General features: G+C 41.7%; 1 protein-coding gene across 1 annotated transcript in view; it reads left to right on the forward strand.

Annotated features, from left to right (window-relative positions):
* Positions 1-1,642: 1,642 nt before the first annotated feature.
* Positions 1,643-13,852, forward strand: part of wwc2 (WW and C2 domain containing 2) — a 186,220-nt gene continuing 174,010 nt past the window's right edge. The window contains exon 1 of the mRNA XM_008111832.3: positions 1,643-2,106. Within this exon, the coding sequence (XP_008110039.2) occupies positions 1,976-2,106 (131 nt within the window). The 5' untranslated portion in view covers positions 1,643-1,975. The remainder of the gene's footprint in view (positions 2,107-13,852) is intronic.

Raw genomic sequence — 13,852 nt, forward strand, 5'->3', positions numbered from 1 at the left:
ACATTCAATGCCACAACTACATCACTTAATATCAAAAAGTATAAAATAACAATAACATTATAGTAAAAATTCTAAATTAGAAAAAAAATTAAACATAACAGTGAGTAAAAACATTATTGAATACAGCATATACCCAATGCAATGGGAATGTGGGAGTTGTAGTTTGGTGGGGCCCAAGCTGTTTTGGGCAGAGAAGGCTGAAGGCCTTGCAAATTTACAGCTCGTATGAGGGTGGACTTAGAATCCCTGCAGTTTAAGTGCCATGGTTCAATGCTATGGGATTGTGAGAGTTGTAGTTTGGTTAGGACCCAGCACTCTTGGGCAGAGAAGTCTGAAGATTGTGCAAATCTACAACTCCTATGGGTTTATAGCATGGGGTGCACCTAGAATCCCTGCAGTTTAACTGCCATGGCTCAATGCTATGGGAGTGTGGGAATTGTAATTTGGTGAGGCGGCCCAGCACTCTTGAGCAGAGAAGTCTGAAGATGTGTTGTCGAAGGCTTTCATGGCCGGTATCACTGCGTTGCTGTGATTCTCTCCTCTGCAAGAGTCTACCGTATACCATGCAGATGTGGACAAGTCTACAACAGGACCACCAAATGCAGCATTGCCCACACATGAATCAAGGAACATGAAAGGCACTACAGACTAAGTCGGCCATAGCAGAGCACTTGATGAACCAACCTGGACACAGCATATTATTTGAAAGCACAGAAGTGCTGGACCACTCTAACAACTACCATGTCAGACTACACAGAGAAGCCACTGAAATCAACAAGCATGTGGACAATTTCAACAGAAAGGAGGAAACCATGAAAATGAACAAAATCTGGCTCCCAGTATTTGTGAAAACCTCTAAAATAAATAAAGTACAACACTCAGAAAACGGAAATTCCGGACATGAAACAATCAGGGCCAGCTAACAATTTCCAACAAAGGATTCTCCCAGGCAGGAAGCAGCAGACATTGAAGCTGAAAGGATATTCAATGCTAATCAAAGTGATCAATAGCAACATAAAACTTGCCCCCAAACAGACAAGAGTTCTTTCTTCCAACCTGGATATTTCACAGATATACAAACCTCACTTGCTTAGTTTCCAATATACCTCACTACCTTTGAGGAGGCCTGCCAGAGATGTGGGCGAAACGTCAGGACAGAATGCTTCTGGAACATGGCCATACAGCCCGGAAAACTCCCAGCAACCCAGAAATCCAAAGACCTTGCAAATCTACAACTTTTAGGAAGGTGCAGTTAGAATCCCTGCAGTTTAACTGCCATGGGAGTGTGGGAGTTGTAGTTTGGTGAGGCGGCCTAGCACTTTCCAGAGTAGTCTGAAGAGGGGGTAAAACTACGACTCCCATGATCCCATAGCATAGAGCCATAGCAGTTCAAAGTGAGGTCAAAACCGCAATATTGGATTCCAGACTCAACTTTTCCCAAAGTTTTCCCCCCGACTTTTTCTTTCCCTCCACTTTTTGCCCGCTCCTCTCTTTCTTTCTCTCTCTCTCTCTCTGGGCCTTTCCCTCCTCGGCCTTCTCCTCTTCCCGCAGCGGCAAGGAGAGGGTTAACGCTCAGGAATGCGTCTGCGGGCCAAGGAGGAATGCGTATGCAGATGAGATGGATGCTAATCTTATGCAAATGAGCCCCCGCTGCCGCCGCCGCCGCGCGCCGCTGCCGCGCGCCGCTCGGGGCTGAGCCGGGTTCCAAGCGCCTTGGCCCGTTCCCTCCCTCCTTGCCTGCCTCTCGCCTGGGCCTGGCACCGGGAGCTCGCCTTTGCCGGGACCCCCGAGGGAAAAAAGGAGGCGGATCAAGAAGGGGGAGTGTGTCCCGATCTCAGCCATGGCGGGCTGAGAGAGTTTCCTGCCCGGCCGCAGGCAAGGAGGGAAGCCCTTGCAGCAGCGCCTTCTTTCTTCTTTGCTGGCTCGCTGGCTGGGCCGTTTCCCGCCCCGATGGAGCCCGGGCTGCCCCCCGGCCATGCCTAGGGACGCGGGGGACGGGCAGCTGCCCTTGCCCGACGGCTGGGAGGAGGCCCGTGACTACGACGGCAAGGTCTTCTTCATCGACCACAACACCAAGCAGACCAGCTGGATCGACCCCCGGGACAGGTGGGTGCAGGGCAGTTGCATGGGGAAAAAGTTGCAAAGGATTGGTGTCTCCATTGAGCTGCAGAAGTTGTTTGGGGTCTCCAAGCACAAGTTGTTTGGCCATCTGCCGGGAGTGTTTTGCTTGTGCATGTCAGCACTGGATGGCCCTTGCCGCCCCTGCCAACTCTTATGTGAGTCAATCATGCTAGGATCCCATTTTGCACTTATGCAAAACTTGAGTGGTCACATGGTTGCTCTGCTTGCACCCCATAACAAGCTTCCAAGAGCCCTTCCACACAGCCACAAATCCCAGACTATCAAGGCAGGAAATTCCATAATATCTGCTTTGAACTGGAATATATTCATTATTTATTTATTTGTTTATTTAATACATTTATATCCCACCCTTCTCACCCCGAAGGGGACTCAGAGCGGCTTACAAATTAAATTTACATACAATATTATATTATTAGCATAGCACAATACTGGCAATAAATTACTATATTGTACTATAGCAATATATTGTAATATTATTATTAATATTACATGTAATATATAGTATATAATTAACATTATTATATTGTATTATTAGTATTATATTGTATTACAAAATATATGGCAGTGTGGACTCAGCGCCCTTCCACATATATATCCCAGAATATCAAGGCAGAAAATCCCACATTATCTGAGTGTGGGTTCAGATAACCCAGTTCAAAACAGATATTGTTGGATTCCTGCCTTGATATCCTGGGTTATATGGCTGTGTGGAAGGTCCCTAACACCATGGCCCTTTCCACACAATTGTATCAAATCCACGTTGAACTGGATTATATGGCAGTGTGGACTGAGGGCCCTTCCACACAGCTGTATATCCCAAAATATCAAGGCAGAAAATCCCACAGTATCTGCTTTGAACTGGGTTATCTGAGACCACACTGCCATATATTCCAGTTCAAAGCAGAAAATGTGGGATTTCCTGCCTTGATATCCTAGGTTATATGGCTGTGTGGAAGGGCCCTAACACCATGGCCCCTTCCACACAACTATATAACATCCGCATAGAACTGGATTATATATCAGTGTGGACTAAGGCCCCTTCCACACAGCAGAATAAAATCCCACATTTCCTGCTTTGAATTGGAATATATGGCAGTGTGGACTCAGATAACCCAGTTCAAAGCAGATATTGTGGGATTTCCTGCCTTGATATTCTGGGTTATATGGCTGTGTGGAAGGGCCCTAACACCATGGCCCCTTCCACACAACTATATAACATCCGCATAGAACTGGATTATATATCAGTGTGGACTAAGGCCCCTTCCACACAGCAGAATAAAATCCCACATTATCTGCTTTGAACTGGGATATATAGCAGTGTGGACTCAGTGCCCTTCTGCACAGTCATATAACCCAGAATATCAAGCCAGAGCTCAGGCATGCTAGTTTTTCTGTTGTCACCAGGGCTGGATCTACACTCCATGAACTGCATTATATATGTCAGTGTAAAGTCTCCATGCAATGCAGTTCACACTGTGTTATATGGATCTACAACACTCACTATATAATGCAGTTCTAAGGCCATTATAGTATATGGCAGCGTGGATCCAGCCCAGTTTAATGTTGCAGGAACATGCAATCGATTTGAAGTAGAAGGGCTTTTCTCCCTGGAAAACCAGAGTTTCTGAATGTGTGGCTGCATCTACATCAGGCATGGGCAAACTTTGGCCCTCCCGGTGTTTTGGACTTCAACTCCACAATCCCTAACAGCCTACCGGCTCTTAGGAATTGCTGGAGTTGAAGTCCAAAACACCTGAAGGGCAGAAGTTTGCCCATGCCTTAGGGCCCTTCCACACAGCCATATAACCCAGAATATCAAGGCAGAAAATCCCACAATGTCTGCTTTGAACTGGGTTATCTGAGTCCACGCTGCCATATATCTCAGTTCAAAGTAGATAATGTGGGATTTTATTCAGCTGTGTGGAAAGAGCCTGATCTACACTGTAAGATTAATGCAGTTTTGCCACCACTTTAACTGCCATGGCTCAATGCTGAGGAATCCTGGGATTTGTTGTTTGGTGAGGTACCAGCACTCTTAGGCAGAGATGGCTAGGGACCTTGTAAAACCCCAACTCTCAGGGCCCATCTACGCTGCCATATAAAATCCAGATTATCTGTTTTGAACTGGATTATATGGCAGTGTAGACTCATATAATCCAGTTCCAAGAAGATATTATGGATTACCTGTTTTGATAATCTGGATGATATGGCAATATAGATCCAGCCCCAGGCTTCAATAGCACTGGGCCTTGGCAGTTCAATTGGTGTCAAACTGCATTAATTGTACAGTGTGGATGCACCCAGAGAGGGAAGGTGACTGAGGAGACTGGAAATGGAAAAAACAAGAGGTATTTGGCTTTGCAAAGGAAGTGGCAACCAGTGTCCCTCCTCACCTTTATGTAATGCCCATAGTATAGTTGGAGTCTCTTTCCCCAGTTCATAAGTTTCCAACTTGTCTCTAATCTAAACTTCAGTCCCAATTTTTTAAATGCACAAAGACAGAAAAAAAATCCCACTACCTTTAAAACTAGAAGGAGCCTCCGGAAGGTTTTGTATCAGGCTTGTGTTTCTCTCTTTCAAAACCTCTGGAGATCAAGAAATATTGGAGGTTCTGCTTTTTAAAAAGCGATAATTTCTGCTCGAATCATAGTTATGTCTCCTAGTCCAAAACTTTTTTTTGGAACCATCTTTCTGAGGAAGAAGCTGGACTCAGCAAAGATAAATACACAAGCAGTTTGCTGAAGTCTGTTTTTGGAACTGCAGGTCTGGCATGCAGTCGGCATGAATTTTTTCTTTCTTCTGAAATCTTGGATTATAGAAACAAACAAACTACTGTATGTTGCCTTGTTCGAGGCCCCTGATCTTTTAGCTTTTTCTCCATCCCACTTCCATCTATCCAAGGTGAAGTTTTTTAGATGGAAGTGGCCTCAGGCCGCATGTTTGGGTTTTTATACGTAGGCCTCAACTGAGTTCTTTCATCTTTCCCTCTAGATTGTCGATGCTCCCCTATTTTTCCTAATCCTCTGAAACAAATTAAAAATAAAGAGCAGGGAAATGGTAAAACAGTTTTGTGATAGGACTTTCATAACTTACTCCTACTTGATTTTCAGTTTGGTCCAGTGCGGTCAAATAATGTTGAGATATTATCTCAACCGTTAAAGAAAAAGAAAGATTCCTAGCACATTCTTTACATAAACATTTGTTCATCTTTCAGGTGGCGTTGAGTTTTATTAAGCTGAATGAAAGTCAGTTATCTCCAACCAATAAGAGGCATTATAAATTTATGCCACAAGCTGTGCTGAATTATTCATAAAGACCTTGACTTAAATTTCCTAACTGAAATAAGAAAAGGTAGTTAGCTGCAATGTCTCCTATTAGCTGCAGAGCAATGCTCCTTGCACGCTGAAAGTTTTGACATGCCTTGTGGGAAGTGTCAGAGCATGGTAAACATGTTATTGGGACTGTAATTGCATTTAAGCTGTTGGTGTAACTTTGTTGTTCAGTTTTATCAAGTGTTTTTTATATAAAGTACTCTTTAAACAGATTGCAAACTTTGATTGTATCAGGGTTTCAAAGGGTTGGATCATTGTGCTGCATACTTTTGCCAGTGTTGCGTCTGTTTTCAGTTGATTGCACATTTTAAATTATACTTGTAATAGAACACATTTGCAAAAGCTTTTAATTTTTTCTTGCATAACATGTAGTCTACATTGGCATACATGTCCTATCATGTTAAATATTGCGTCCCATGTTTCAATAATATGGATTGATGTCGTGTGATCATGAAAACGTAGCTAATATTCCTATATCAACCCCACCTTTTTCTATATTAAGAAAATCAATGGCAGTTTATATGTTCTTTCTTGACTTTGAAATAGCTACAGTTTTTCAGTGGTTATTAGTTTCCTAATTTCTAAAGTGAGAGAAGACCTGAGAAAACTCTGTCCTCAGCTTGACTGTAATTTCTTTCACAAGCACTAATGAAGTGAAGTCCTTGTTAAACAATGCAGGAGACAGTGTTTGGAGTAACTCCATTAATGCTTGTCAATCTCTTTACTCACTGTTACAAAACAAACATAAAGAGGTACGTTGCACTTGGTACTTGAGATAATCCATAACTAATGTATGAGTCTCAGCTGTGAGGCAGACTTATGAGCACAAAAGGGGAAAGCCAGGTAATGCATGACCTGTTATTTGAGCCTTGGTTTCATGTAATGCATAGTCCACTTTTATAAAAGATGGGCATCATGACATGATCTTCTGCAGATTTGGGTGAAATTAGGTTTCAGTGAAATAAACTTATATTTTGGGTCTTCCAAAATCGTGCATGGGGCAGTATCCATGCAGGGTCACATACCCATGGAGCTACAATGATCTTATGCATTTTTACTTGGAAGTAAGTGCTGATGTAGTCAATTAATCTTGATTGTAGTCTTAAATTCGTTAGTTTCAGTGACATTTCTGTCCAAATAAATGTGCTTCATATATGAGCTGTTGTGGAGTGGAAGAGCAGAAGTTCCCAGGTTCAGTGCTTGGCATTTTCACATTGAAGCAAGAAATGTCCCTATGTGAAGTCCTGGACTGCTGTTGATCATCCATGTAGCTAATATTGGGCTAGGCGTAGAGTTTTGAGTGATTGGATTAGGAATGCAAGAGACTAGGGTTCAAATCTCCACTTAGGTAAGGAAACCCGTTGAGTGATCTTGGCCAACCATACTCTCTTAGAGGAAGACAGTGCCAAATCCCCTCTAAATAAATCTTTCCAAGTAAACACCATGATAACGTACCTTAGAATCACCTTGAGTTGGAGTTGACTTGAATACATATAACAACAACAGAGGCAAAACAGTGCTCTGATGTGTAATATGGGAAGACAGTTTCCCATGTTATGCATCTAGTAGGATTAAAAGGGGTGCTGTGGGGTGGTGCATGAAAAGAAGGCACGTTTGTTCCTCTGCAAAATATCAAACAAATCTTTTTAATCTGCTTCCTGACATGGTGCAACAACTTGAGTTAGGAGTAGAGATTCCCACAATCCATTCTTACCATCCACACAGTAGAATAACGATACAATAAATTACAATTTTCATGACACCTAGATTGGCTCTGGGAGCTGGTCTGGCAGCAACTGTCTTAGTCTGTTTCTTGAAGTTACTTTTGAAAGTTGTTGCACCCATGGCTATATTTTCAAATCAATATTATTTCTGAGTACAGAACTTAGAACTTGCCTTTGCAGCATATATGTGATATACCATGAATTGTGCTTGAGCTATTGAAATCGCAAGGTTTAGGAGTGCTTTATTCCACACTAAAACTACACTCCTTCAGAGAGTCATGTCCTCTCATTGTAGCCTCAGGTGGTTCTTACTGGTTTCTAATGAATGTTCAAGTTTGATTTACTGTACATTTGAATCCACTTATTGGTCTTTTCCATCCATAGTATCTGCTCTTCTCTGACACCACATTTCAAAAGAAATTATTTTGTCCTTATCCTGTTTCTTCACTGTGCAACCATACATAGAAATCAAAAATACAATGGCAGTGATGATTCTGACGTTGCTTTTTAATGATGTATCTCTACTCTTGAAGGTATTATCAAGTTCCAGGTTGGTTTACTTCTGATATTTCTTGGTGCACTCCATTCACTGTTATATATTTGCAATATACATACAGCCTTTTCCTTTTTTGGACCTGTCTTGGGCATCTGGCATTTCTTGCTCCATATCTAATAATAATTAATGCCAACTCCTGAGCATCCCTTGCTTGTTTGGGATGATCAGTAGAATAGTTCAGTGATTATAAACAATCTAATGGCCCCTTTCTTGGGAGTTGGAACGTATATTGAACATTCCCAGTCAGCAGACTATTGTTTTGTTTCCATTATGGTATTATTTTCCTAAGAGTTTTGTTAGAATTTGGGTGGATTCTGTCAGCAAAGTTCAAAATAACTCTATTGGTATGCTGTTGCTGGTGATTTATTTCTTCCAAGCGATTTGGGAGTTTCTTCACTTGCTACAATAGTGATTTCATCATCAAAAGCTTCTTCCTTGAAGGAATCTGTCTTCCTTTCTTTTCTTTTATATAGTTCCTCAGAGTATCCTTCTGGCAACTTTTTATTTTATCCTGATCATATACTGTAATGTAGTCCCCTGTTGGTCATATAAGATCCCTACTCTTGGCTTGACTTTCTCTGCGGTTTCATGGATTTTGGCAAGAAGGTTAACAGCAAGTGCCTCTGGGATCCTCTGTTGAGCATATGTGAACAGAAAAAGAGGTGGGAGAGGAAAGGTTGGATTGTGTAGGAGGAAATTGGTTCAATTCCTGGTAGGAGAGAAGAATTTTCAATTAAATTAAAAATACAATGGTGTTCAGAGTGTATGTCTTCTGGCAGAAGAATGTGCTTCTTTCACCTAGAGATTTTGGTTTCACAGGATGGTCTGAAGCCATATGATGCTATTTGTCACAATGTTCTTACCCAAAATGTGCATTGTCTGCTAAAGGTATTATACTGCCATTTTTGGATCTTCCTACTACTCCCAGAGTTTAACTTGTTTAACTTTTCCTATTCTACACTTGTATTTATATTACACTAGCTTGGGTACCCAACATTGCCCAGGTTATTTGAAAAAGTCATATTTTTAATTGTACAAAATGCATAAGGTTGTAGATTATGTACAATTGACATTATGCCACGTTAACCCTGAGAAATTCCACCAGTAAGTTTGTTATGTTGGCAAGATTGCTCCAGATGCATCATTGGTGGGGTTCTGCATACTCTCTGGCTGTAGGGTAAACTACAACTCCCACTATGGTGAGTCTGTCTCCCTCAAACTCCTTCAGTATGTTGAGTTAGTCATGGGGGTTCTGTGTGCCAAATTTGGTACAGGTCCATCATTGGTGGAGGTTACAGTTTCCCTGGTTATGGGTGAACTACAACTCCCAGAAAGGAAGGTCAGTTCCTCCTAAACCCCTCCAGTAATCAAATTTTGACATATCAGCTGTGTGTGCCAAGTTTGGTCCAGATCCATCTGTGTTTGGGTTCTGGATGTTGGTGAACTACAACTCCCCCGAATCAAGGTGAATTTTCCCCAAAGACCTCTAGTATATTTTGCTGATCATGGGAGCTCTGTGCCAAGTTTGGTCCAATTCCATCTTTGGTGGAGTTCAGAGTGTTCATTGTTTTCAAGTGAACTATAAATCCCAGTACCTACAAGTCCAAAATGTCCAAGCCAATTTCCCTCAAAACCCACCAGTACTGTATTCAAATTTGGGCATATCGGGTATGTATGCCAAGTTTGGTCCAGATCTATCATTGTTTGGGTTCATAGTGCGCTCTGGATGTAGGTGAACTACAACTCCTATAAATCCCTCCAAGACTGGTATTTTTGTTGGTCATGGGGGTTCTGTGTGCCAAGTTAGTTCCAGGTCCATCGTTGGTGGGGTCAGAGTGCTCTTAGATTGCAGGTGAACTATATATCCCAGAACCTACAACTCCTATAAATCATGGTGAATTCTCCCCAAACCTCGCTAGTATGTTCAGTCGCTGATCAATTCCTGTGATGGCTGTGTGCCATAGAAAAGAATAGGAACAGGTTATGGGAGAAGCAGTGGGCGGGGTCGTGTAAATTCCACACCAATGGCAAGAGTAAGAAACACTGGGATGTCTGTGGTTGAGGAAAAACAGAAAATCTAGGATGAAATTATCCCCTTATGAAAGCCTTCCCTTGGGTGGTGGGAAGTATGGCGCTTGTGGAGGATACTGGCAGGGCTCTTGGACATGTTCACGGCATTCGCTATAACCTGCAATGTAATTGGAGGGAGGGCCATTGGTGTCTCCTGAGTAGTGGGAGCTATAGCCATTTGTGGAAGTGGGAGCTTCTCTGCGTAAGTGGACACCCCAGCCACACATATACATACATATTTTCACTTTTATTATGTGTATAGATTTGTATCTTACAAAAAACAAAGGTAACTGGTATCCCCAAGTAATCATTCCCTCCCCTTCTTCGTTCTCTTTTGAATGTATACTTCCTTAAAATACGGATTTTGAAAGGGGCTTGTTTAGTCCCTTACTGGCAGGTTTGGAGAGGCCTGAGATAGTGACATCTCATTTGTCGTACTTCCCTGTGTGAGAGAAATGCTTTATTGTAAGTGAAATGTTATTCAAATAATAAAAAGGTAAAGGTTTCTCCTGACGTTAAGTCCAGTCATGCCTGACTCTGCGGGTTGGTGCTCATCTCCATTTCTAAGCAGAAGAGCCGGTGTTGTCCGTAGACACCTCCAAGGTCATGTGGCCGGCATGGTTGCATGGAGCGCCGTTACCTTTCCGCCGGAGCAGTACCTATTGATCTATTCACATTTCCATGTTTTCGAATTGCTAGGTTGGCAGAAGCTGGAGCTAACAGCGGCTGCTCACGCCGCTCCGGGGTTTGAACCTGGGACCTTTCGGTTTGCAAGTTCAGCAGTTCAGTGGTTTAACACACTTCACCATCGGGGCTCAAATAATACAATAGTTAAAAAATAGATAGCTCAGGTGTTCTTGCTGAAATGTATAACCTTCTTTACCAATATAAATGCCAATTAATATATTTGAAGTAGATTTTTGGTTTTAGTTGTAAGGAGGAATATGGTCCTGATATCTGACAAATTGAAGGCTGAATGGCAATTTTCAAAAAAGGTTTATTTAGCAAATATGACTGGTACACATCCAAAGGTCACGTTATCTGTCAAGGGGCTGTAGAAATGAGAGTAGATAAGTGGGTTTCAAATGCTCCATGTCAAACAGATCTATGCATAGCCATACAATTTAAATGGTTTGTGGCAGGGTGACTTTCCGTCATCATTGTCATCATCATCATGAGGGGAAGGTTAAGAGTATCTTGTGAAGCCTGGCTATTTTATTCTCTGGCAATATCATACTGTATGGTTGTAAACGCCTAAAATTAGGATGTAAGGTATCTGTTGGCACATGCATTTCTGTAGAATTCTTAGCATCACTTGTGGTATAATAACAAAATCCGAGTATTGTCTCTTGAATGTGTGAATCCCATCTTCTATCTGTTGACGCTACTTGTATGTTTTCATCTTACTGTAGGAAATACTCTTTTATTCTCTTATTTCTGAATATGAAATCACTTGCAAAATCCTACATTGGATACAACTTCTTGTTCTCCTCTACAGAATTTTTAACGGACCGAAGTGAACAGTTAAAATTCCAGGGTTAAGTGCTAATGTGATGATATTGGTTAACGTTACTATTAAAATAATAATTGCTGCACTGCAACAAGGTTTCTCTTGGGTGAAGTAAAAGGTTACTCAGTTTATTGTTAAAATATAGAGTGAAAGCCAGTGTTAAGTACTTTAAATGTCTTCTACTTCTATAAGAAAATTAAGTATATGCCTAAATATATCCTCTTCAAGTAAGTGGAGCTTTAAAGTATTTCACACAGGTTGGGTTTCTGAAATATTTCAGAGTTGTTATTATATAAGTGCATATGAGAGGCTATAATAATACAAGCAAAGCGAAGTTTTAAGGATGCCTCACTTCAAATGCCACATGTGCCGGGAACATAATGTATTTACATTATGTTTTGCATTCTACTCTTCACTTTGAAAATGATTGATGATCAAACATGAAATGCAGAATTGTGATCAGAACATTTACATCAACATTTTGCTACTTCAGTATTTGGCAGAGCTATCGCATAACAAACAAACAAATGGGATGCTAAGTAGATTGAACTGTAGGTTTCATTTTTATCTGCCATACGTTTATTTTGGTGTTTACAATTTGTGTACTTCATTAATATTCACGAGTGGCAGCACTCTTGCCAGTTTATAGATCAGTCACAAACTCATACCTTTTCCCCCCCATTACATAGCCCTTCCACACAACCATACAACTCAGAATATCAAGGCAGATGTTCCACAATATCTGCTTTGAACTGGATTACCTGAGTCCACACTGCCATATAATCCAATTCAATGTAGCTTTTATACAGCTGTAGTGGTTACTGTCAGTCACTAAGATTGTATTGAGAGATTTTTGTAAATGTGGAAGCAAACTTACCTTCTTTTTTGGTATTCATTGTTGGTTAAACTTTGTTATTGTTCATGTTACACTACTCAGAAAATTATACTACTAGGAAAATGCTTCTTTTGGTTTTCATAATGTCCCGTAAGAGACATGCTAAAAATAATACCTTTTGTTGTATCATTCTGTTATTGAAACTAGTAGTATGCACAGTATATATACTTGTGTACAGATCAGACATTTTTAATAGAACATTGACCTCCCCCCCCAAAAAACCTGGGTTGACTTATACATGGGTCAGTGTGAGTATCTCGCTTCACTGTGCCACTGCTTCTGACTTTTTGGAATATCTGGGCAGATATTCCTCGCTGCAGCAGAGATATAAGGGGATGTTAGGGTTTCTTTTAGGGGGGCCCTGGTGGCACAGTGTGTTAAGGCGCTGAGCTGCTGAACTTGCGGACCAAAAGGTCCCAGGTTCAAATCCCGGGAGCGGAATGAGCTCCTGCTGTTAGCCCCAGCTCCTGCCAACCTAGCAGTTCAAAAACATGCAAAATGTGAGTAGATCAATAGGTACCGTTCCGGTGGGAAGGTAACGGCCCTCCATGCAGTGATGCTTGAAAAGGAGATGAGCACCAACCCCCAGAGTCAGTCACGATTGGACTTAACGTCAGGGGAAACCTTTACCTTTACCTTACGAGGATGGATTGTACTTCTTCCCTTCTGGAAAGGGTAGGAATCCGCAAGTGTAAGATCATTTCCTTCCTTTGTCCAGACTGCTTCCCATCTTATCCATTGCTGCTGCTATGTTCAGTACCACGGTTCTCTCTTCAGCCAGCACTTGGAGGTCCCACAGCTCTGGCTCTTAGGTGGCAGGTCAGCCTTTAGGGCTACCCCAGAACGATCTCACCTGCCATTACTATGGGATGTGGTCCCCCTCTCCAGCTTTCAGACTCACTGTGTCCCTCTTGCTGCCAGGGAGTTGGAAGAGAGGAGCATGCCACCACTACTGGAATATGAACCAGAAGAGGAGTCCAAGTGTGGATCTAGCCAAAAAGAGGATAGCAGTCTATGGAACTTATCCTATATGTTTGTGTGGGGGCAGGGGTAGTGTCCTGTAATCATGGTGTGTAGTCCTGTAGCATTGGAAATCACTATATTCCATTATTCATTACTTATCACATGTTGTCTGAATTTGTTGGTTTCTCCGTTACTAACCATTTTAATCCTTATCACACGAGTGAGTGAATTGCCCCATCTTTAAATAGGGTCTTACTTCAACATTGAGATGGATCAAATTGTCATGCTATCAAGATTTGCGTTATTCAAGAAAAATAGCGATCTACTATTTTTTAGTTTTAAATGTAAAAAAATTACCAAAAAAGCTCAAGCAGCTGCATTATGGCAGAGTACCAGGGACTCACTGCTGGTTAGAAAACCACCCACAGGACAGCCCATTTGCTCATGTCATAGATTCGATTCAATGCAGGTGATTCTGATAGCCCTTACCCCATGTGTTTTTGTACTTGAATATCCCAGTTCATGAGTCTAGAAGATGATCTCAGACTGTCTTCTCCCCCTCCCTTTTTTTGGGACTGTTTATGACATTTAACTGACAAATCGTGATGGGCACAGACAAGAAGTCCCCATGCATTGTGGGATGGGCTTCATCTCTTTTAA

The sequence above is a fragment of the Anolis carolinensis genome, chromosome 5 (genome assembly GCF_035594765.1).
Source record: "Anolis carolinensis isolate JA03-04 chromosome 5, rAnoCar3.1.pri, whole genome shotgun sequence".
Lineage (NCBI taxonomy): Eukaryota > Metazoa > Chordata > Lepidosauria > Squamata > Dactyloidae > Anolis > Anolis carolinensis.